Source organism: Astatotilapia calliptera, chromosome 11, assembly GCF_964374335.1.
Source record: "Astatotilapia calliptera chromosome 11, fAstCal68.1, whole genome shotgun sequence".
Taxonomy (NCBI): Eukaryota; Metazoa; Chordata; class Actinopteri; order Cichliformes; family Cichlidae; genus Astatotilapia; species Astatotilapia calliptera.
Window position 1 is genome coordinate 26,500,202 of NC_137432.1, and position 16,069 is coordinate 26,516,270.

General features: G+C 42.2%; 1 protein-coding gene across 2 annotated transcripts in view; it reads left to right on the top strand.

Moving 5' to 3' along the window:
- The window catches only part of erfl1 (Ets2 repressor factor like 1), a 48,863-nt gene that overhangs the window by 28,799 nt on the left and 3,995 nt on the right, over nucleotides 1-16,069 (top strand). For both annotated transcript variants that reach the window (XM_080308034.1, XM_026186026.2), the window contains exons 3-6: nucleotides 11,265-11,338; nucleotides 12,037-12,271; nucleotides 13,920-14,097; nucleotides 15,795-15,924. In XM_080308034.1, coding sequence (XP_080164160.1) covers nucleotides 11,278-11,338; nucleotides 12,037-12,271; nucleotides 13,920-14,097; nucleotides 15,795-15,924 — 604 coding nt within the window. In that variant the 5' untranslated portion in view covers nucleotides 11,265-11,277. The remainder of the gene's footprint in view (nucleotides 1-11,264; nucleotides 11,339-12,036; nucleotides 12,272-13,919; nucleotides 14,098-15,794; nucleotides 15,925-16,069) is intronic.

Consider the following 16,069-nt stretch of genomic DNA (forward strand, 5'->3'; position numbering starts at 1 on the left):
AGCACTTTAAATGTGATGGCCTGCATCTAACCCTAGCCAAAAGTCGAAGGAGCCAATTCATCACAAGGTTATAACAATCCAGTGCGCCGAGCCTCTATTGCAATGGTATTCTTATTTTAGCATCGGGCTTCTATTTTTGAGCGTTTGGGGCCTGCGTATGTAATTAATGCATTAGTCCGAAATGCAAACTTCAATGAAAAAAAGTGTAAGAGCCTCTACGTGCGTTTAATAGCAGCCAAACTTTGTTGAAATTAGCCTTCAGTAATTGAGCAATCGTTCATTTGCCTTTCTCCCTTTAAGGCGAATATTTCGGGCAGTTGGAAACTCAAAGTCTAAATTACTACAAACTTTGTGTGAACTATGGCACCCGTTCTCTTTTCCCTTTTTTGTGCCATAACCGGTGTCTTCTCTGATGCTCATTCCGAGCCGGCGTCGCCTCCTCTCTGTCGCGTCCCGCGGAGAGGAGTCGGTATGGAGACGACGGGTTAGCGCCATTACCGGGGCCAATCGAACCAAACCGGATTAGCAGCTGCCAGATGAAAAACGAAATCGTTCCAACCAAGTGAAAAAAAATGTAGGGAACCAGAGCCTCGCACTTTTATTAGTTCAGCTTTACACCACAGTGTGTTTACCATCTGTGCGCAACCTTTTATTGGCTCTCCCCATAATCTGTTTTTCAGACGCCGTTTCTCTCTGTTTACTGTGTTCATCATCCCAAACGAGATGCATCACTTTCTCTCCCCCCTTTCCCTCCCCTCCCCGTGTGTGTGTGTTTCTCCAATAACTCCGTGGGTTCACCAGTCAGGAAGTGTCATATCGGGAAATGCAGTGTTGGAGTGTCACCCCCCTCTGCATGATAAGGAAAACTGAATAACTTGCTTCTTCTCCTTGTTGCTTCACATTTCATCAACCCCTGTGATGCTTTACTTGTGCCAAAACCATCAGCCTGGGCTCCCTGGTGTCTGTGTGTGTGTGTTGTGTGGTTCCACATGTGTGCATGTGTATGCATGTGAGTGTCTGTGTGTCTTTGTTGCTCTGTGCAGTAAGTCATATTTGAGGCTTCATCCTTGCATTTTCTGTCAGTCTATCTTTCCATCTTGCACGCTCATTAAACGTCCCTCCCTCACACAGACACACACACACCATCTCTCTCTCTCTCTCTCTCTCTCTCTCTCACTCACACACACACACACATACACACACACACACACACACACACACATTCCCTCTCTCACTCTCTCTCTGAGTCTCTCCCTCTCCTTCTTCTTCCTCCGCGCCTCACGCTCCCCTTGCCCGTGGCTATATGATCGTGAAAAATGTGTTTACAAAACTCGCTCTCTTGCAGATCAAACCGTACGGACGAATCAAAGACTTTGGAGAGAGAGGCAGAAAAGAAGCGAGGGAAGATAGAGAAAGAGAGATAGAAGGGGTATGAGCAGAGGGTGTGTAGAGGCCTTATAATTTTAAAATTCTCTGTGTGTTATTCTCTCTCTCTCCCTCTCACTTTTTTTCCTCCTCATGTAGTTGTGTGTGCGTCTGCATCTCCTTTGGTAATACAATATCTTTAAGGCCCCCAAAACAACTATCTGTGTCTCACAGTTAAACATGAGATAATGCAATATTGATGTCTCCTTGTCTTTGCTATAACGCAATACTAGACCCATTCAGGCTGGACACGCTAACATAGGCCGATAGTGCCCTTGCACTTAAAAGAATTACTCTGCTCCTGTAATAAATTTTAGAGGGATGCTACACAAATATGAAGTCCCACAAGGAATATAGAAGCCTGTGAGAACATAGAAGTAAAAAAAAAAAAAACACTCCCAAAGAAGCATCAGGTCACCTTTCATATTATGTATTCAGTACAAGGCACATAGTAATATTGGGCTGTATTAGCTTTCAGCTGGTTCTTTGTGCATTTGGGTTTCAAGGGAGTGATTTGAGACATGTTTACTGGTCCAAGTTTTGAGCGACTTTGTGTTAGCTGAGGCCTCTGGAAGTCCTCAGAGTTATGAAGGCTATTTGCGCTTCATTTTGTGCATCACTTGTTCACGTAATTAAAATTTCAGACTTTTTAGTTCATTAACAAACAAGGACATTATTCTGAAGTCCAACGCTGGGTGCTTGTCACTGCTGTCTTACTAAAAGTTGTTGAACTGTTTAAAGACCAGGAACACTATTCAATCAGTGCTGGTGGTATACAATTTGGGTGCATTATTTTACTAAGATTTTATTAAGTAGCCGAACCAAATAGAACCAAAACTGCGTCATTTTAGAATCCATAAACGCACAAAATCTGACATGGTGTTGTACATAAAACATGTGATAACCTTTTTAAAACTTATGGTTTATACTCTTGTGGTTGGAAATATGTTTCTCAAGTGCCCATATGATACATTACTTCTATGACAAGACTTCTTTTTTTTATCACAATGTCAAATTGCCTGATGAGGGTGCAAAGGCAGGAAAGGTGTGAGGAGTTATTTTTAAATAGAAATATCAGAATTGCTGCTCTTAATGTTTATGACAGGTTTTATAATTATGAGAAAAGAGCATCTAAAATCCACAGACAAGGACAGGAAGAAGACACAAAAAGATGAAGGAAGGGGAGGAAAGGGATTGTGAGGGGATGATGGTGAATGTGGTGAAGGAGGAGAGGGGAATGAGGGGGGTGGGGGGCAGACAGACAGGCAGGGGGAGCGATTATAGCAGGGTTTATGTATGAGCTATTGATTGAGTCGGTGGTGACTTCTTGAGTGGTTAATTCGGGAAGTGAGAGCGATAGAGAGAGTAACTCACTGACCAGAGAGGGGAGGGAGAGTGAATGGGGGGGATAAAGAGAGAGATAGAGTAGGAGAGCGTGAGGAGGAGGAGGAGAGATACAGAGGAAGAAAAAAGTGGACTTCCCCAAGTTAAAAGTGTGGAACATAAGATTCTATTTGGCAAGGAATTAATTTGTGGTTCATGATTACTAACAGGAGCAATTTATGAAAGAATGAAGCAGGGTTGTTTTGTTTTTTTGTCTTTTGACCCTTCTCAAAACTGCTGAACTTTTCTCCAAGTGTTTCACACAAACACTTGGAAAAAAATTCAGCCAATATTTAAAGGATTTCTATTACAGAAAAAAAGTCTTAAGATTTGTTTATTATGTGGATTATGCATATATGCTCCTTCTGTTTGGCACAAAACAGCAACTAAAAGGGAAAATAAATGAAATTCACATTTACCTGTGTAGGGTTTTAGAGAGGGCACGGTACCTCGGAGCAGGAAGGGTTCAAATCCAGTCTGAGGCTTTTTGTGTGATGTGTGCATGTTCTCCCCATGAATGTGTGGGTTCTATCCAAGTACTCCGACTTCCTCCAAAAGTCCAACAACATGGACTGGTTTAGGTGAACTTCTGATTCCAAAGGGGCCGTAGGTGTGAATGTGAGCATGAATGGTTGTCTTTCTCTACGTGTTAGCCCTGCAACCCATCCCGGGTGTTCCTTGTCTCTTGCCCTATGACAGCTGGGATGGGCTCCAGCCCCCTTTCAGCAACCCTGAATTAGATAAGGGGAAGGAGATGGATGGCTGGATGGATTTTAGAGTAACATATAACCAGGCTTTGAGCTGGAGTCTCTACCTCAAATCTAAATTCTCAATCATACTGGTTCCAAAGCAGTTATCACTAATTTAGAGGGGAAGTGTCATTAAGCATGAAGGTGATTAAACACCATTATGAGCTGCTAAAGGGTCTCTATGACCCCAAACACACAGAAAACAGTGCAGTCACATTCAAACACTGTGTAAGTTATAATGATCACACAGCTTCTGATCTGCCTTAGTATTGCTTCAGTCCCAACACGGTTTTCTTTGGGAAATTAACTGAAGATCTGAGCAACCTGCGTTCATGTCCTGAACATACTCAACTCAATTAAAGCCTTCCGCTCTCCATCACACATAAACACTGAGCGAGATCAGACAGTTTCTTCTCTGGACTTAAGCCTATAGGACACTCGTGCGATCGCTGGAAACCACAGAAGGATCTGTTGGTCTCACTGCATCACCTTGTCTGAGGAAAAAATAGTCAAGAGCAACAACTCTGAGTGGGAAACAGGGTGGTGTGTGCGTTTGTTGGACGTGTTTGTAGTGTAGTGAGCGTGAAGGTTCTCAGTAATAGCCTATAGACAGATTGGTTATTATTCCAAATGTGTCCGATGCATATTCGCCCGCAGTTTGATTTGCAATGCATCTCTCAGTTTGTTCGCTGGTAGGATATCCTGGATAGGATATCAAATTCCGAAAAGCTGCGCGCGCGAGTGACGCTACGTGGGTTTTGCGTGCATCGGTGTGTGTGTGTGTGTGCGTGCGTGCGCATGTGTGTGTGAAGGTCAGCTCGCCGGCGCAGTTTCTTTTCCTATTTCTCTTCCCTCTCGCGCAGGTTTTGATCTCTCAGCCGCGAGATCAAAGGCGCTCTCTGGCTATTAGTCAGCGCGAGCCATTGATCCCTCATCGATCCACGCGAGACACAGCCGCCCCGTGAACACCGCGCGAGGCTCCCAAAAGCTCCTCCCGCGCGTCAGGAGAGAGAGGGAGAGAGAAAGCAGAGGAGGGAGATGGAGCGGTGTCTGTGTGTGCGCGCGCGCGCGTGTGTATTTTTCTACTGGCGCGGGCAGAGCCAAACTCGAGCTTTTTCTTTGCCGCGGGACATGAAACAATGAGGCTCGAGCCGGTTTTAATAAAGCGCGCTTTCCCTCCTTTCAACTCTGGCGCGAGGCGGACGAGCCGGCAGCGGAGAGCGATCGATAATTAATGACGATGAATAATTTAACCCTATCGATTGATACTTTTTTCTTCATCCTTTTTCCCCTTCTTTTCCTTATTTTCTTAAGGCCAGCGTTCTATATCATACTAATGCCGTTTTCACGCGCTCAACATCCTCATCTTCACTCACCTCTTCTTAAACTTGTTGGAGTTCACCACGGATCGTGAAAGTCTGGAGAAAAAAAATCAGGTTTCCTTATTTATCAAAGTACTCTATTTATGACCCGAGCTGGAGTCTAAACTTCTCTCCGTGAATTGAGCTGGCCTTTTCTTCTTCTTCTTTTTAAAACCGCAAGGTGTTGTGTTTGTCATAAAAGCCAAATATGCACATCATACCCCATTACAATTAGCCCAAGAAACGAGCCATGATATTCGACCTTTTAACATATTTTTTCTGCTAACACTTCATTTATTACAGTCAATCCCTCTCACACACTCCTGGTGTTACTCTGTGACTTAAAGTAGTGTTATAATGTAGTAAAATCTCCAAAGCTCAACTCATGAAAGAACACATAAAGCTCTTACTCATTTTAAAGCACTCATATTTTCAGCAGGGGTATCTGTGCTCAGCGTTGACTTTAAGCTATGTATTCATAGATTTAGGAACTTGATGCAAATTCTAAACCCAGCCTTATCCCTTAAGCCGTGAACCAAACAGTTCAGTGTGAAATTATGTTTCTTAAGTTTTCAGATATGGACTTTAATATTTCTCTGCCCTATTACTCCCTGCCTCTGTTGTCACATCTTGTACCGCTGCTCTACTGTATCTTTCAAAGTACATTTCACTGGATGATATTCTGGCCGGGCAGTCCTGTCAGATGATAGCCTGTCTCAGTGTGAAGGACTCAGTATTAGCTTTGCCCCTGCAGTGTGGAGTAATGGGTGCTCTGTGGGAGAACAACTAGATTCAGCCAGTACTCCTGTAACGATATGTCTTGGTTAAATACACTGATGCTGCTGCACCGCTGCCTGCTCCTATTATAGTGACTGCACTGATTTCTCACTCTTTCACATTGCAGTGTGATGGGTGTGTAAGGTACAAAGGAGGGATTGTGGGGAAATCTAGCGGCTATAAGTTGCAACATGATCAGTATTGCTGTGGTTATCTGCGCAGTTTCAGTGATTAAAATGTAATCTTTTTTCATTTTTTATGGATTTTCACAGATTCAAAGCTTAAATGGTAAAAGTGAAAACCTTAATGTACAACATGAAATGCAGAACAAAAAAAATAAATATCAATAATTTAAAAAAAACAACCAGTGATGGTTTTAATGTTTTATGATTCATCGAGTGTGTAATATCCTGCGAACAGGTCAAATTGTCTGAAAAACCTAGTAATTGAGACCAAATTTTTAACTTGTGAAGTTTTGAGAGTCTTTGGGATGCTGAGGTTGACTCTTTTTTTCGTTATGTAAAGGGGAAGTTAATTTTGTTGATGGCAAGGTTTCAGTCATTGTTTGTCTTAGTTTGAAAAAGCACGTAGAACTTTTTGTTTGTCACATACAAAATCCAAAGAACCTTTTTAATTGGATGCTCAAACAAGATGTAGATGAGATGCATATTTGGGCTTCAAAACAAAATTTGTAGCTTGATATTTTAAGATGTAACTAAATATTATTTTTAAAAATCATATAAAGAATGTTTTTTTGGTAATTAAGATGGAACTTAAGCTAAATAAGAAGGTTTATAGCCCAGTGTATGGATAGAATTTAATTCTGTGTTGACTTTTCTCTTCAACATTCCCTCTTCCTGACCAACCCCCTTTCCTCCTCTCCTCCTCCTTCTTCTCTCTTCTGTCTCTCTCCTCATTTCTCCTCTCTCCTTCTTTCCATCTCCTCTAACAAACCCATAGCAGAGTCCCTCTGTTCTTCCACCCTGAGGCTGACCAGTGTGTCAGAGCTAACCAGGGAGAGGAACAGAGAGAGAAAGACAGAGATAGCAGGAGAGAGGCAAGCAGAGTGAAAGGAAGAGAGAGAGAGAGTTTTCAGTCGGGCCTTTTTCAGGGGCAACCAAAAAAAGGAAGATGAGACAGATGTACAGAGTCCTTTTCATCTAGTGGAAAAAGAAAGCGGGAGAGGCCAGACTTTTCATGCCTCTCACATTTTTCTATCTTTTTATATCGTGACCCATCACTCTTTCCTTCTTTAGACAGCACTGGAGACATAATGTTGCCTGAATGTCAGGCTGCCCTCCTTCCTCGCTCTACCCCAGTCACTCTGCAGAATTTCAAAACGTAGTTTGTACTACAGTATATCCCTCACACTGGTTTCTTTTCACTCCCGTCAGTGTCCTACTAACCTTGGCGTCACAAGTATGCCAGTTCTGCCTTTACTTTAGCAACATTGTTACAGAGTTGATGTTTGGGAGATACATGCAAAAGTTACAAATACAAATCTGTGACCTTTGTGGCGAGACTGACCTCTTAAAACTCAGTGGGACTGGTCCAATCCTGACTCTTGGATATGCTTTTTCAGTCCTTTTCTTACTCTTAGTCCCCACTTGGGCAAGAAAGTCGAGAGGTCACAGGAAGTTCATCAGTTGAGAAAATACAAGTTTCAGTTTACTGCTGAAAGAAGGATGGTTCACGCACACGTTTACCTGAACATGATGCAAACATACCAATTTGGTCATTGCAACACTGTAGTAATTTTCATCTTTCTTTCTTTGGACTTTGTCCCTCGTCAGTTACAATAGATGGAAACGATTGCTCTCGTTGATGTAGGAGTTTGTCTTTAGAAGACCCATCTGCTTGTCCTATTGTCCTTTTTTTCCAAAGCAGTTTTCCAATGATCAAAACAGGTTTGGCATTACATGACTGAAAGGTTATTTATAGGAAGTGACTGAACTTTATTTGCACTGTGTGAAATTCAAGAAGAAGAGAAATAAACTGAGTGAAAAATGCATTTTATCTCCTCTCCAATCATTATTAAATCTGCAGCGAGCAGTATAACAGTATAGTACCTTGCACTGTGGGTTTGCTAGCAGACAGCTTAATTTCTTATACTGTATGAATTTTGAGGGACTTTGTCCATAATTTTCACTCTCTAAGGCTTTGAAAATGGCTAAAAGTAAGTACAGAGAGCAAATGTGGAGGGATTTCTGAGGTTTACATGTTGAGCAGTGACAACAGCAGAAACCTTTAACCTTTCAGCCATGACACAGGAAGTTTGTGTATCCCTGCAATGTTGTTGTGTCCTAAAGTCACAAAAAACAAAGTGCACTCTTTCAAGCGTTAAACTATAGAAAAGCCTCTGAATCATCAACACACCAGAGATTTTCCAGCAGTAATGATCCATTTGCTAGATCTAGTGCAGGCCTACACTTCAGATTATGTGTAGGAACACAGCTGAGGTGTTTTTGTGAAGATGTGATTGTGTGAAGTAACTTAGTGAATCTATTGAGTGTGCTTACTATTGTCACCGGTAGCCGTGTGATCCATCATCCACGCTGGGTTTCACAGGTGACCTTTTGTGGGAGAGGGGTCCTTTGTTTGGACTCTGTGTCTCTTTGTCCAAATAAAGCAGTGTTTTTTCTGCCCACATCTCTCTATCAGTAAACCAGAATCTTTAGTAAACAAAGTGCATTCTCTTTTTCAGCTCGGTGAGATCTGTGTTAGTGTGCCGATATTGATTCAGTCAATATCTATGGGCTCCATGTCTTACTTTGTGTGCTGCGTCGTACAGTGTGTGTGCGACGGCTACCTGAATGCCTGCGTATTTGTGCCATATCTGCTTGAGACTGTGTTTACTGTGCATGCACAATCCCTTACAATCTGCGAGTGTCTGTATCTGACAGTCTGTGCATGCATGTGTGTGTTCGAGTGTGTGCGTATGAGGAGCAGTATTCCCTGGGCTGCTAGTTATAATGTTTCTGGGGGTGATGGGGGGAACTTGAAAGCCCTGTGCTGCCCAAATCAAAACTAACAAGGAAATGATGGGGGCTCCTTTATCTCCTCTCTGGCCTGGGGGGCCGAGGGGGGGGGCGAGAACGGGAGACTGGGCAGGGAGGGAAAGAAGAAGAGGTGGGAGGGAGGGAGAGAGAGAGAAAGGGAGAGAGTGAGGGGAGGAGGAGGAGGAGGAGGAGAAGGGGGGGGTAGCCTGGCTTCCTCTTTGATTTGTAAAAAATGCATTACCTCCGAAATCAAACGGAAAATTACTGCGCCGAAGCAAAACACACAGAGCAGAAGAGAGGGAGAAGGGTGGAGTGGAAGGGAGGGCGGGGGAGAAGACAGTGGATAGGTGTGTGAATAGAAAGGAGGTGGGAAAGAGGAAAGGAGGAGTCACCTGTATAGATATGCTGTTGGATATGAAAAGGGAAGGAAGAGTATAGATTTGAGGTAATGCGTAGGTGGTATGAGAGGAAGTTGGAAAGACTGTGAAAGACAGGAGCTCACATATATGTTTTCCGCAGAGGAGATGAGCTTATACATGCCGTGGACCATGAGAATACGGCAAATGAAAGAGATGATGCAGTATTGATGACCTGTAGCCCACGGGGCAGAGGAAAGTTATGGATTGCTACCTCCAACACAACGTATATCTCATTTTGTAAAGACCAATCTTCGCAACGGCCTTCCTGTCAGATGAGGTCAACATTTTCATGGAAAGATGACAGTTTTAAATGTTTTCAAAAATCTCCAAACATGTGAACAGCGGGGTGTATTTTGATATCCTACTGGTAAACGGTCTAATCAAAATATTTGATCCTTTTCTAAAAATGAGTCGCACGGGATGAGTGCAGACAGAGTCTCCAGATAGTTTAATGACCAAAAAAAAGAGAGAAAAGGAACAATAAGAGTAAAAATAATAATGATTATTATAATAAATAGAATTAATGTCAGCTCTGCACTCATAGACAGAGAGAGCAGACTGAAAACAAGGAAGATGAAGAGCGGGAGGGGAGGGGAGAGAGGAGACAGCGAGCGGGGCCACAATCCAAAGGCTTGAAGCGGGGTGAGAGCGAACGTGAGACAGAAAGAGTCAGAGAGTGAGAGAGTGAGAAATGCCTGGAGTTAGCAATAATAATTTATACAAACACACCTTAATAATTCACGTTTCATTTCAATGCTGGAGGGAAAATCCAAAATTCACAGAGCATAATTAAATAGAGGCAGAGAGTGAAGGGAGAGATAGAGAGGCCAGCATTAAAGATACCAGTGTAGCAGCAGGCTATCTCTTCCATCTGAGCTTTGTAAAACAACCCTGATGAAACTGTGATATCCAAACTAGATTCCATCTCAGAGTTCCCCTCTTCATCACAGAAACACCAAGATCTCCTCATCTTCTCGCATCAGCAGATGTCTATATGAATATATTTAGGAGGCCTTATGATCATAAGCTCTTGTATTATAAAAAGGCCTACCCTACCTCACTGACACGTGCACGTATCATTCAACATTCAATGCAGAGCATGAAGCGATGTGATGGGGTGAAAAAATAAAAGTTTGGGGGTTTTTTTGTAAATCTTCAGATTTCTAAATGCACAGAAGTAAAAACAAAATCAGGTTTTTAAATAGTTTGGACAGTTTATTTTCTTGTGATGTTAAACATGGACGTGTTCACTGGACTCACTGCATCATTTCTGACTTTTATTCCAACAATTTTGTGTGTTTTAAAAAAAACGTGTAGTTTTATATAACCATATACTATAATTATAGGGGGTATAATTTAATATTACAAGTACAGATGTGAAGTGTTTTCTCGCTTTTGCTTGTTCACACTCAGCTATGCAGTGACTACTAAACAGTACATCCGACAATTAAAATAGCTCTAACTCAATCAACTAATAAAACGACACTCTTGTATGTTCAAATCTTTATGCAATTTGGCACTATTTGTAGTACTTACCTGACTTACCTAGGATACCTAAGGTGATATGAAAGACATTTTACCAAAAACTATAGCCCTTTAAATCCTTTTGAAACTTTCCTCATCTGGCAGACAATTAAACCTAACCTCTAATAGCCCCGAACATAACTTTGTACATGAGATTTTTTTGATACTTTTAAAACTTCACTAAGAAATAACCAAGTCCTATTATATATTTAAAAACCCAAGTTTTAATGTATAATGTGGCTCAGTTTTCAAGTTGGTTTTCAAAAGTCTATTTAATTCCTCCTGTTCATAAATGCACTATAGGGATGTCCACCACGTTGCATCAGACACAGCCTCAGGTGGCCACATCCATCAAACACCTGATCTCTACCAAAGACATATGAAACATAACCTTGCTATATTTCACATCGATTTAAAGTATCATTTTGAACTCATGTTGCGCCTTTAGACCCTTATGCAATACCTTCAGTTTCAACAAAATGTACTCTCTTCTACTCTGACTTGGTGTAATAAATGCAATAAACATGCTGGGTAGTTGAAACTGGCTTAAGCAAATACATCTCTGCAAAATTCTCTGTTTTTCATTTGTAAAAGTTAATGCCTTCTCTCTCTTTTGTTTTGTTCCAGGTTTTGTGGAGGCATGGACTGTAACTGCGTCAGTGATCTGCTGCTCCCCCCGGTGCCCGCCCTCTGGACGCCAGGTCGGTACTCTCATCAAAGTTAGTGACATGAAGGCAGGAGACTATTACATCCTTGCTTTTCTGCATCAAATCTCCTTAAAGTTCTTATTTGTAACATTTAAAATCTTTCAACTTATCTTTAAATCTAGTCCTAAGCCACATGTGTAAATCGGGTGAACCCAGACAGCCAAAACAAGCAAATACTTAAGAAGCAGCTACTTCATTATTAAAATTGCATGTTGAAATTCATCCCCAATATTCATCTATTTAAAAAGATTAACCATACACATTCATGTTTGCCAAACAAGTTCAGACTCTGGTAGTAATTGGTTCAATGTGTAATGTATTTACAAGGCTAGTTAGTGCCAGATTCACTTTGGCCTGAGTCAAAAAGCTACTTAACTTCATCTCTGATGGTCATAGAGTTGGCTTTTAAAATTCAGACCTGAGCAGCATCAGTCAGATCTCTCCCAGTGAGCTGTCATCATCCCACTGACCAATCTGTTGAGGCTAGAGGGCATTAGCTCAGACTAACATTGCTCAAGGCACGTGCTGTGATATTAAACACATCATCCCTCACCTCCATCACTCATCAGTCATTCAGACAGTGAACTCCCCCCCCCCCCAGACACACACACACACATGCACACACTCCCTGTGAGCAACTGGACAAACAGGCATGAACCTCACCCTGCTTCTTCCTCCTCCCCTTTGCCCAGGGATCGCCTTCCCAGAGTGGGCCTACAAGCCCGAGTCGAGCCCCGGCTCCAGACAGATCCAGCTGTGGCACTTCATCCTAGAGCTCCTGCAGAAGGAAGAGTACCAAGGGGTGATAGCCTGGCAGGGAGACTACGGGGAGTTTGTCATCAAGGACCCAGACGAGGTGGCCCGACTGTGGGGGATAAGGAAATGCAAACCTCACATGAACTATGACAAACTGAGCAGGGCTCTGAGGTATGTGTTCATACGAGATGTGTTGAATGTCAGGCAACCGCACTGTTTGCATCAGATAAATCAGGCTACAACCCTGCGGTTTCCATAAATTGTTTACTCTTGTTGGATTTAATCCCCACTTAACATCTCTCTTTTCCATGTTGGCAAAAATGGAAAGATAAAGGTGGGATTTTTCCTGGGGAACGTCAATACCCTCAATTTCTCCTTATCTCTGGACATCCTAATGGAAAGTTCACCATTGAGCTGCCAAATAAAAAATTCAATAGGGATTTCAAAATTAAGCCCCAGTGTGAAATTGGACTTTTTCAGAACAGCAAAACTACTCGACACTGAACTTGCTGAAGGTGATTAAAACAATGCCACACTCCATACCTTCAGCAGTTTACACCCCCAGCCAGTCACACACAATCTTCTTATGCAAATACCCACTACCCAACTTGTTCCCCTACCCCACCCCCTCCCTCTGCTTTCCTTCGGCCTCTCGTTAATGGGGACTGTCGTCAGAGTTTAATTGTTATAAATTGGCTGGGGCCACAATTAGCCTTCTTAATTAGCCTTACTTAATTGCTCAATTAAGGGCCATGGCACAATTGCCACGCAAAGCAAAACATGTACACATCATTGCACTGGGCTCAGCCAGTGTGGATACATGCAGATATGTACACGCTGCTGTGTTTGTTGATATAGTGTGCCTGCATAATGAGCTCACCACTATTTAATGCTGAGGTTGTCTCATGAATTCTGTGTTTAGCACGCTCACTGTGGCTGCACTCACAAAGGAGTCCAAAAAGTCCACAAGGAAACCAGATTTAAACTTGTATTTCACAATAAGACATCTGCAGGTTTTTTAATTTGTCGCATCCCACTTCGCCCCCACCCCCTACGCTCCTCCACCTGAGCACTCAGCTTTTACCTGGGCCAGATGGCTCCATGTTTTTCCTTTGCTGCCGATCAACGTGGCATCCTGGCAGATTGTACATTGTGACACCTCTGTGGGTGGCAAAGGAAACTGGTACGATGACGACCTGACATGCCCAGCGGGAGACACTGGGGGTCGTTACCATGGAGACCGCTCTTGCTGTCCCACCTCTTTGTGAATGTGCTTTGCTATTGGAAACGGTGATGTCTTTTGGTGTCATGTCAAATGGTGTCATTCCGACAAATTTCTAATTTTCTGGAAACAAAAAAGTCTCGAGCTCATCTGATAGTGTAACGTGATGCTCACATTATTTCTTCAATTGATAAATAGTCCTGTGCATAATGAAAGGAACATTTACTTCTTGTGTAGTATTTCTGTGTGAGAGGTTCAAACGAATTTAGATTTTGGGGGGTTTTGAGGCGGGGGGGGGGGGGGGGGGTTGATAATTGCTGAATATAAAATTCACTTTACAAAACCATATTGTATTGAATAGAGGCAGCCAGACATGAATTGATTTGAGAAAGGAGGAGATGAATAAAAACACTGGGAAATCAGCACAGCTCTTGCCTCACAGCACTGAAGTTGTTTATACTTTACTTATAGTGATGAAACACAAAACCTTGATGTGTATTATATTAATCCTTCCCACCTCTTTTCCTTTTCCTCTTCCTTTTTCGTTTATCACTTCACTCCATCCCTCCATCAATATTCTCTCCCGCTCCTTTGCAGGTATTACTACAACAAGCGTATTTTGCACAAAACCAAAGGGAAGCGTTTCACCTACAAGTTTAACTTCAGTAAGGTTGTGCTGGTGAACTACCCCATCCTGGACATGGCCAGCTCGCCCTTCTTCCTTGCCCAGAACCATTTCAACGGGGGCTCCACCACACCAGACTGCAGCCCAGAGGTACACAGGGTAGGATGGAGGGTTTGTGAGAGGGGGTGGATGGGTAAAAGGATATATGCTGTATGCAAGTAGTAGATTTAGTAGCATATAAATAGAAAATTGTGTGAATAATGTGAGAAATCATACCTATGTATGTTCAAATTGTGTCTCTATAGCAGGTAATAAAAAGAACTAACATTTTAAAACAGAGGGAATTTAAAAAAGCCAAACTTTAAACAAAGAAAAAGGATGAAATATAGCAGGACACCGCACTCTGCTTCCTTAAATTTTTATCAACAAAAATTTAATTCAGGTAACTGAAAACCATTCAACTCGAGCTGTTATATTTCTCAGGCACCTGCTGTGCATTCCCCCTTTTTTGCAAAAGAATGGTGGTATTCATCGTAGCTATCTTTTATTCACTCTGTCTAATGGGGGTCATAATAGACTACAGTTTGATTATTATTTGCCCTAAGAGATTGTAAAATTTTTACAGAGATAAAATGTGTCAGAACACAAAAAAAGATGGAGGCGTAAACAAAAATGTCCTAATTTGGTTAAAAAAAAATAATGTTATGACTTTACTTGTGTTTATAAGATATTTAGAGATTTTTCTTTCTTTCTTTTTAATGGAAAAAAAATCAATTTCTGCGTTTCAGATTCTACACTAAATTATAGATGTGGCTGCACAAATTGATGAAGAAGGCTATTTTTTTGACTTGGGTATAAGTGCTGGTGTGCAGATAATTTTATTTTAGATGACTAATGTCCTAGAAAGTACAAGTAACTTGAAAGTACAGTAAGAGAGAATCATTCATCAATTGTCTGTGCCGTCCTTAAGATGGGGATAAGGAGACGCGAGCTCTGAAGGAGACCGTGGAGGGGGGACGGTTTTAACTTGCCCTTAAAACAAAAGAAGACGTTATCCCCTCTTTCTCTCATCCCTGTCTCCTATGGCGTATCCATCTGTCATCGATTGAAAATGAAAGAAATAGAAAGCAAAGGGGTCGCGTCAGATCAGATCAATGGCGGGTCATTAATGCGGTTTGTTAAGCAACGCAGATCTCGCAGCTTGGGAGTACAGTCTCACCTTTCAAACTTGGGGCTGCAGGGTGACAGATACTACTGATCCGCAATCACGCTAGGGGGGAAAAGAAATCCCCCCGTGTCCCCTTGATTCCTAAGATTAATCTGTTCCACTTATTTTACCTCTTCTTTGCAAATTTTAGACAGAAAAAAATCTACGCACTCACTGACACGCACACAGCTGCCCTACTTCTAAATGGATGTCATTCTCTCACATCTCACTGCTATTCGTCCTGTGTCCCTTTACACAAGCTGGCCCACAATCCCTCTTTCTTCTTTTCATTTATCCTTTGTGCCCACAATCTTAATCATTGGTCTCCATTTGACTCTGTACTTTTCCTCCCTTTGAGTCTCTGAGCCCGTGCGTCCTCCTGCCTCCCGTTTTTTTTTACCCCAAGTCCCATGGCTTCCCTTTTTATCCTGTCCTTGCTGCGACTGTGTCACTGTTTGCATCACACTCTGCAGGGTGCTGCTGTCAACATATGACTTTACCCAGCAAAGTGCAGCAGCATCATAAAGGCAGATTTGTAGGAATATGTACGCAAGCTTTTTTTATTATTATTATTTCATGGTACAAACTCATCTCTAACCTCCTTTTCTACTCTTTGCTTGTGTCTCTTTCTGCCGCTCAGGCCATACAGTCCTTGTTTCCTCGTTTGCCAGACACCAGCAGAGGAACTTCCCTTTTCGATCGGGGGACCACAGCACCAGGACCTGAAGGGGACAAACTGAGACTGGACTCATTTCCTTTCCTAAGTTCAGGTGAGCAGAGAGAATGACAAAGTTGGTCAGATACATGCCGGTCTTCCTCTATTGCATGAAGAAAAATACACTTATATATATATATATAAAGTGTATGATTGGCAGTGTACAAACAAAGGGAGGAGGAGAAGGTAGCAATGTAAGT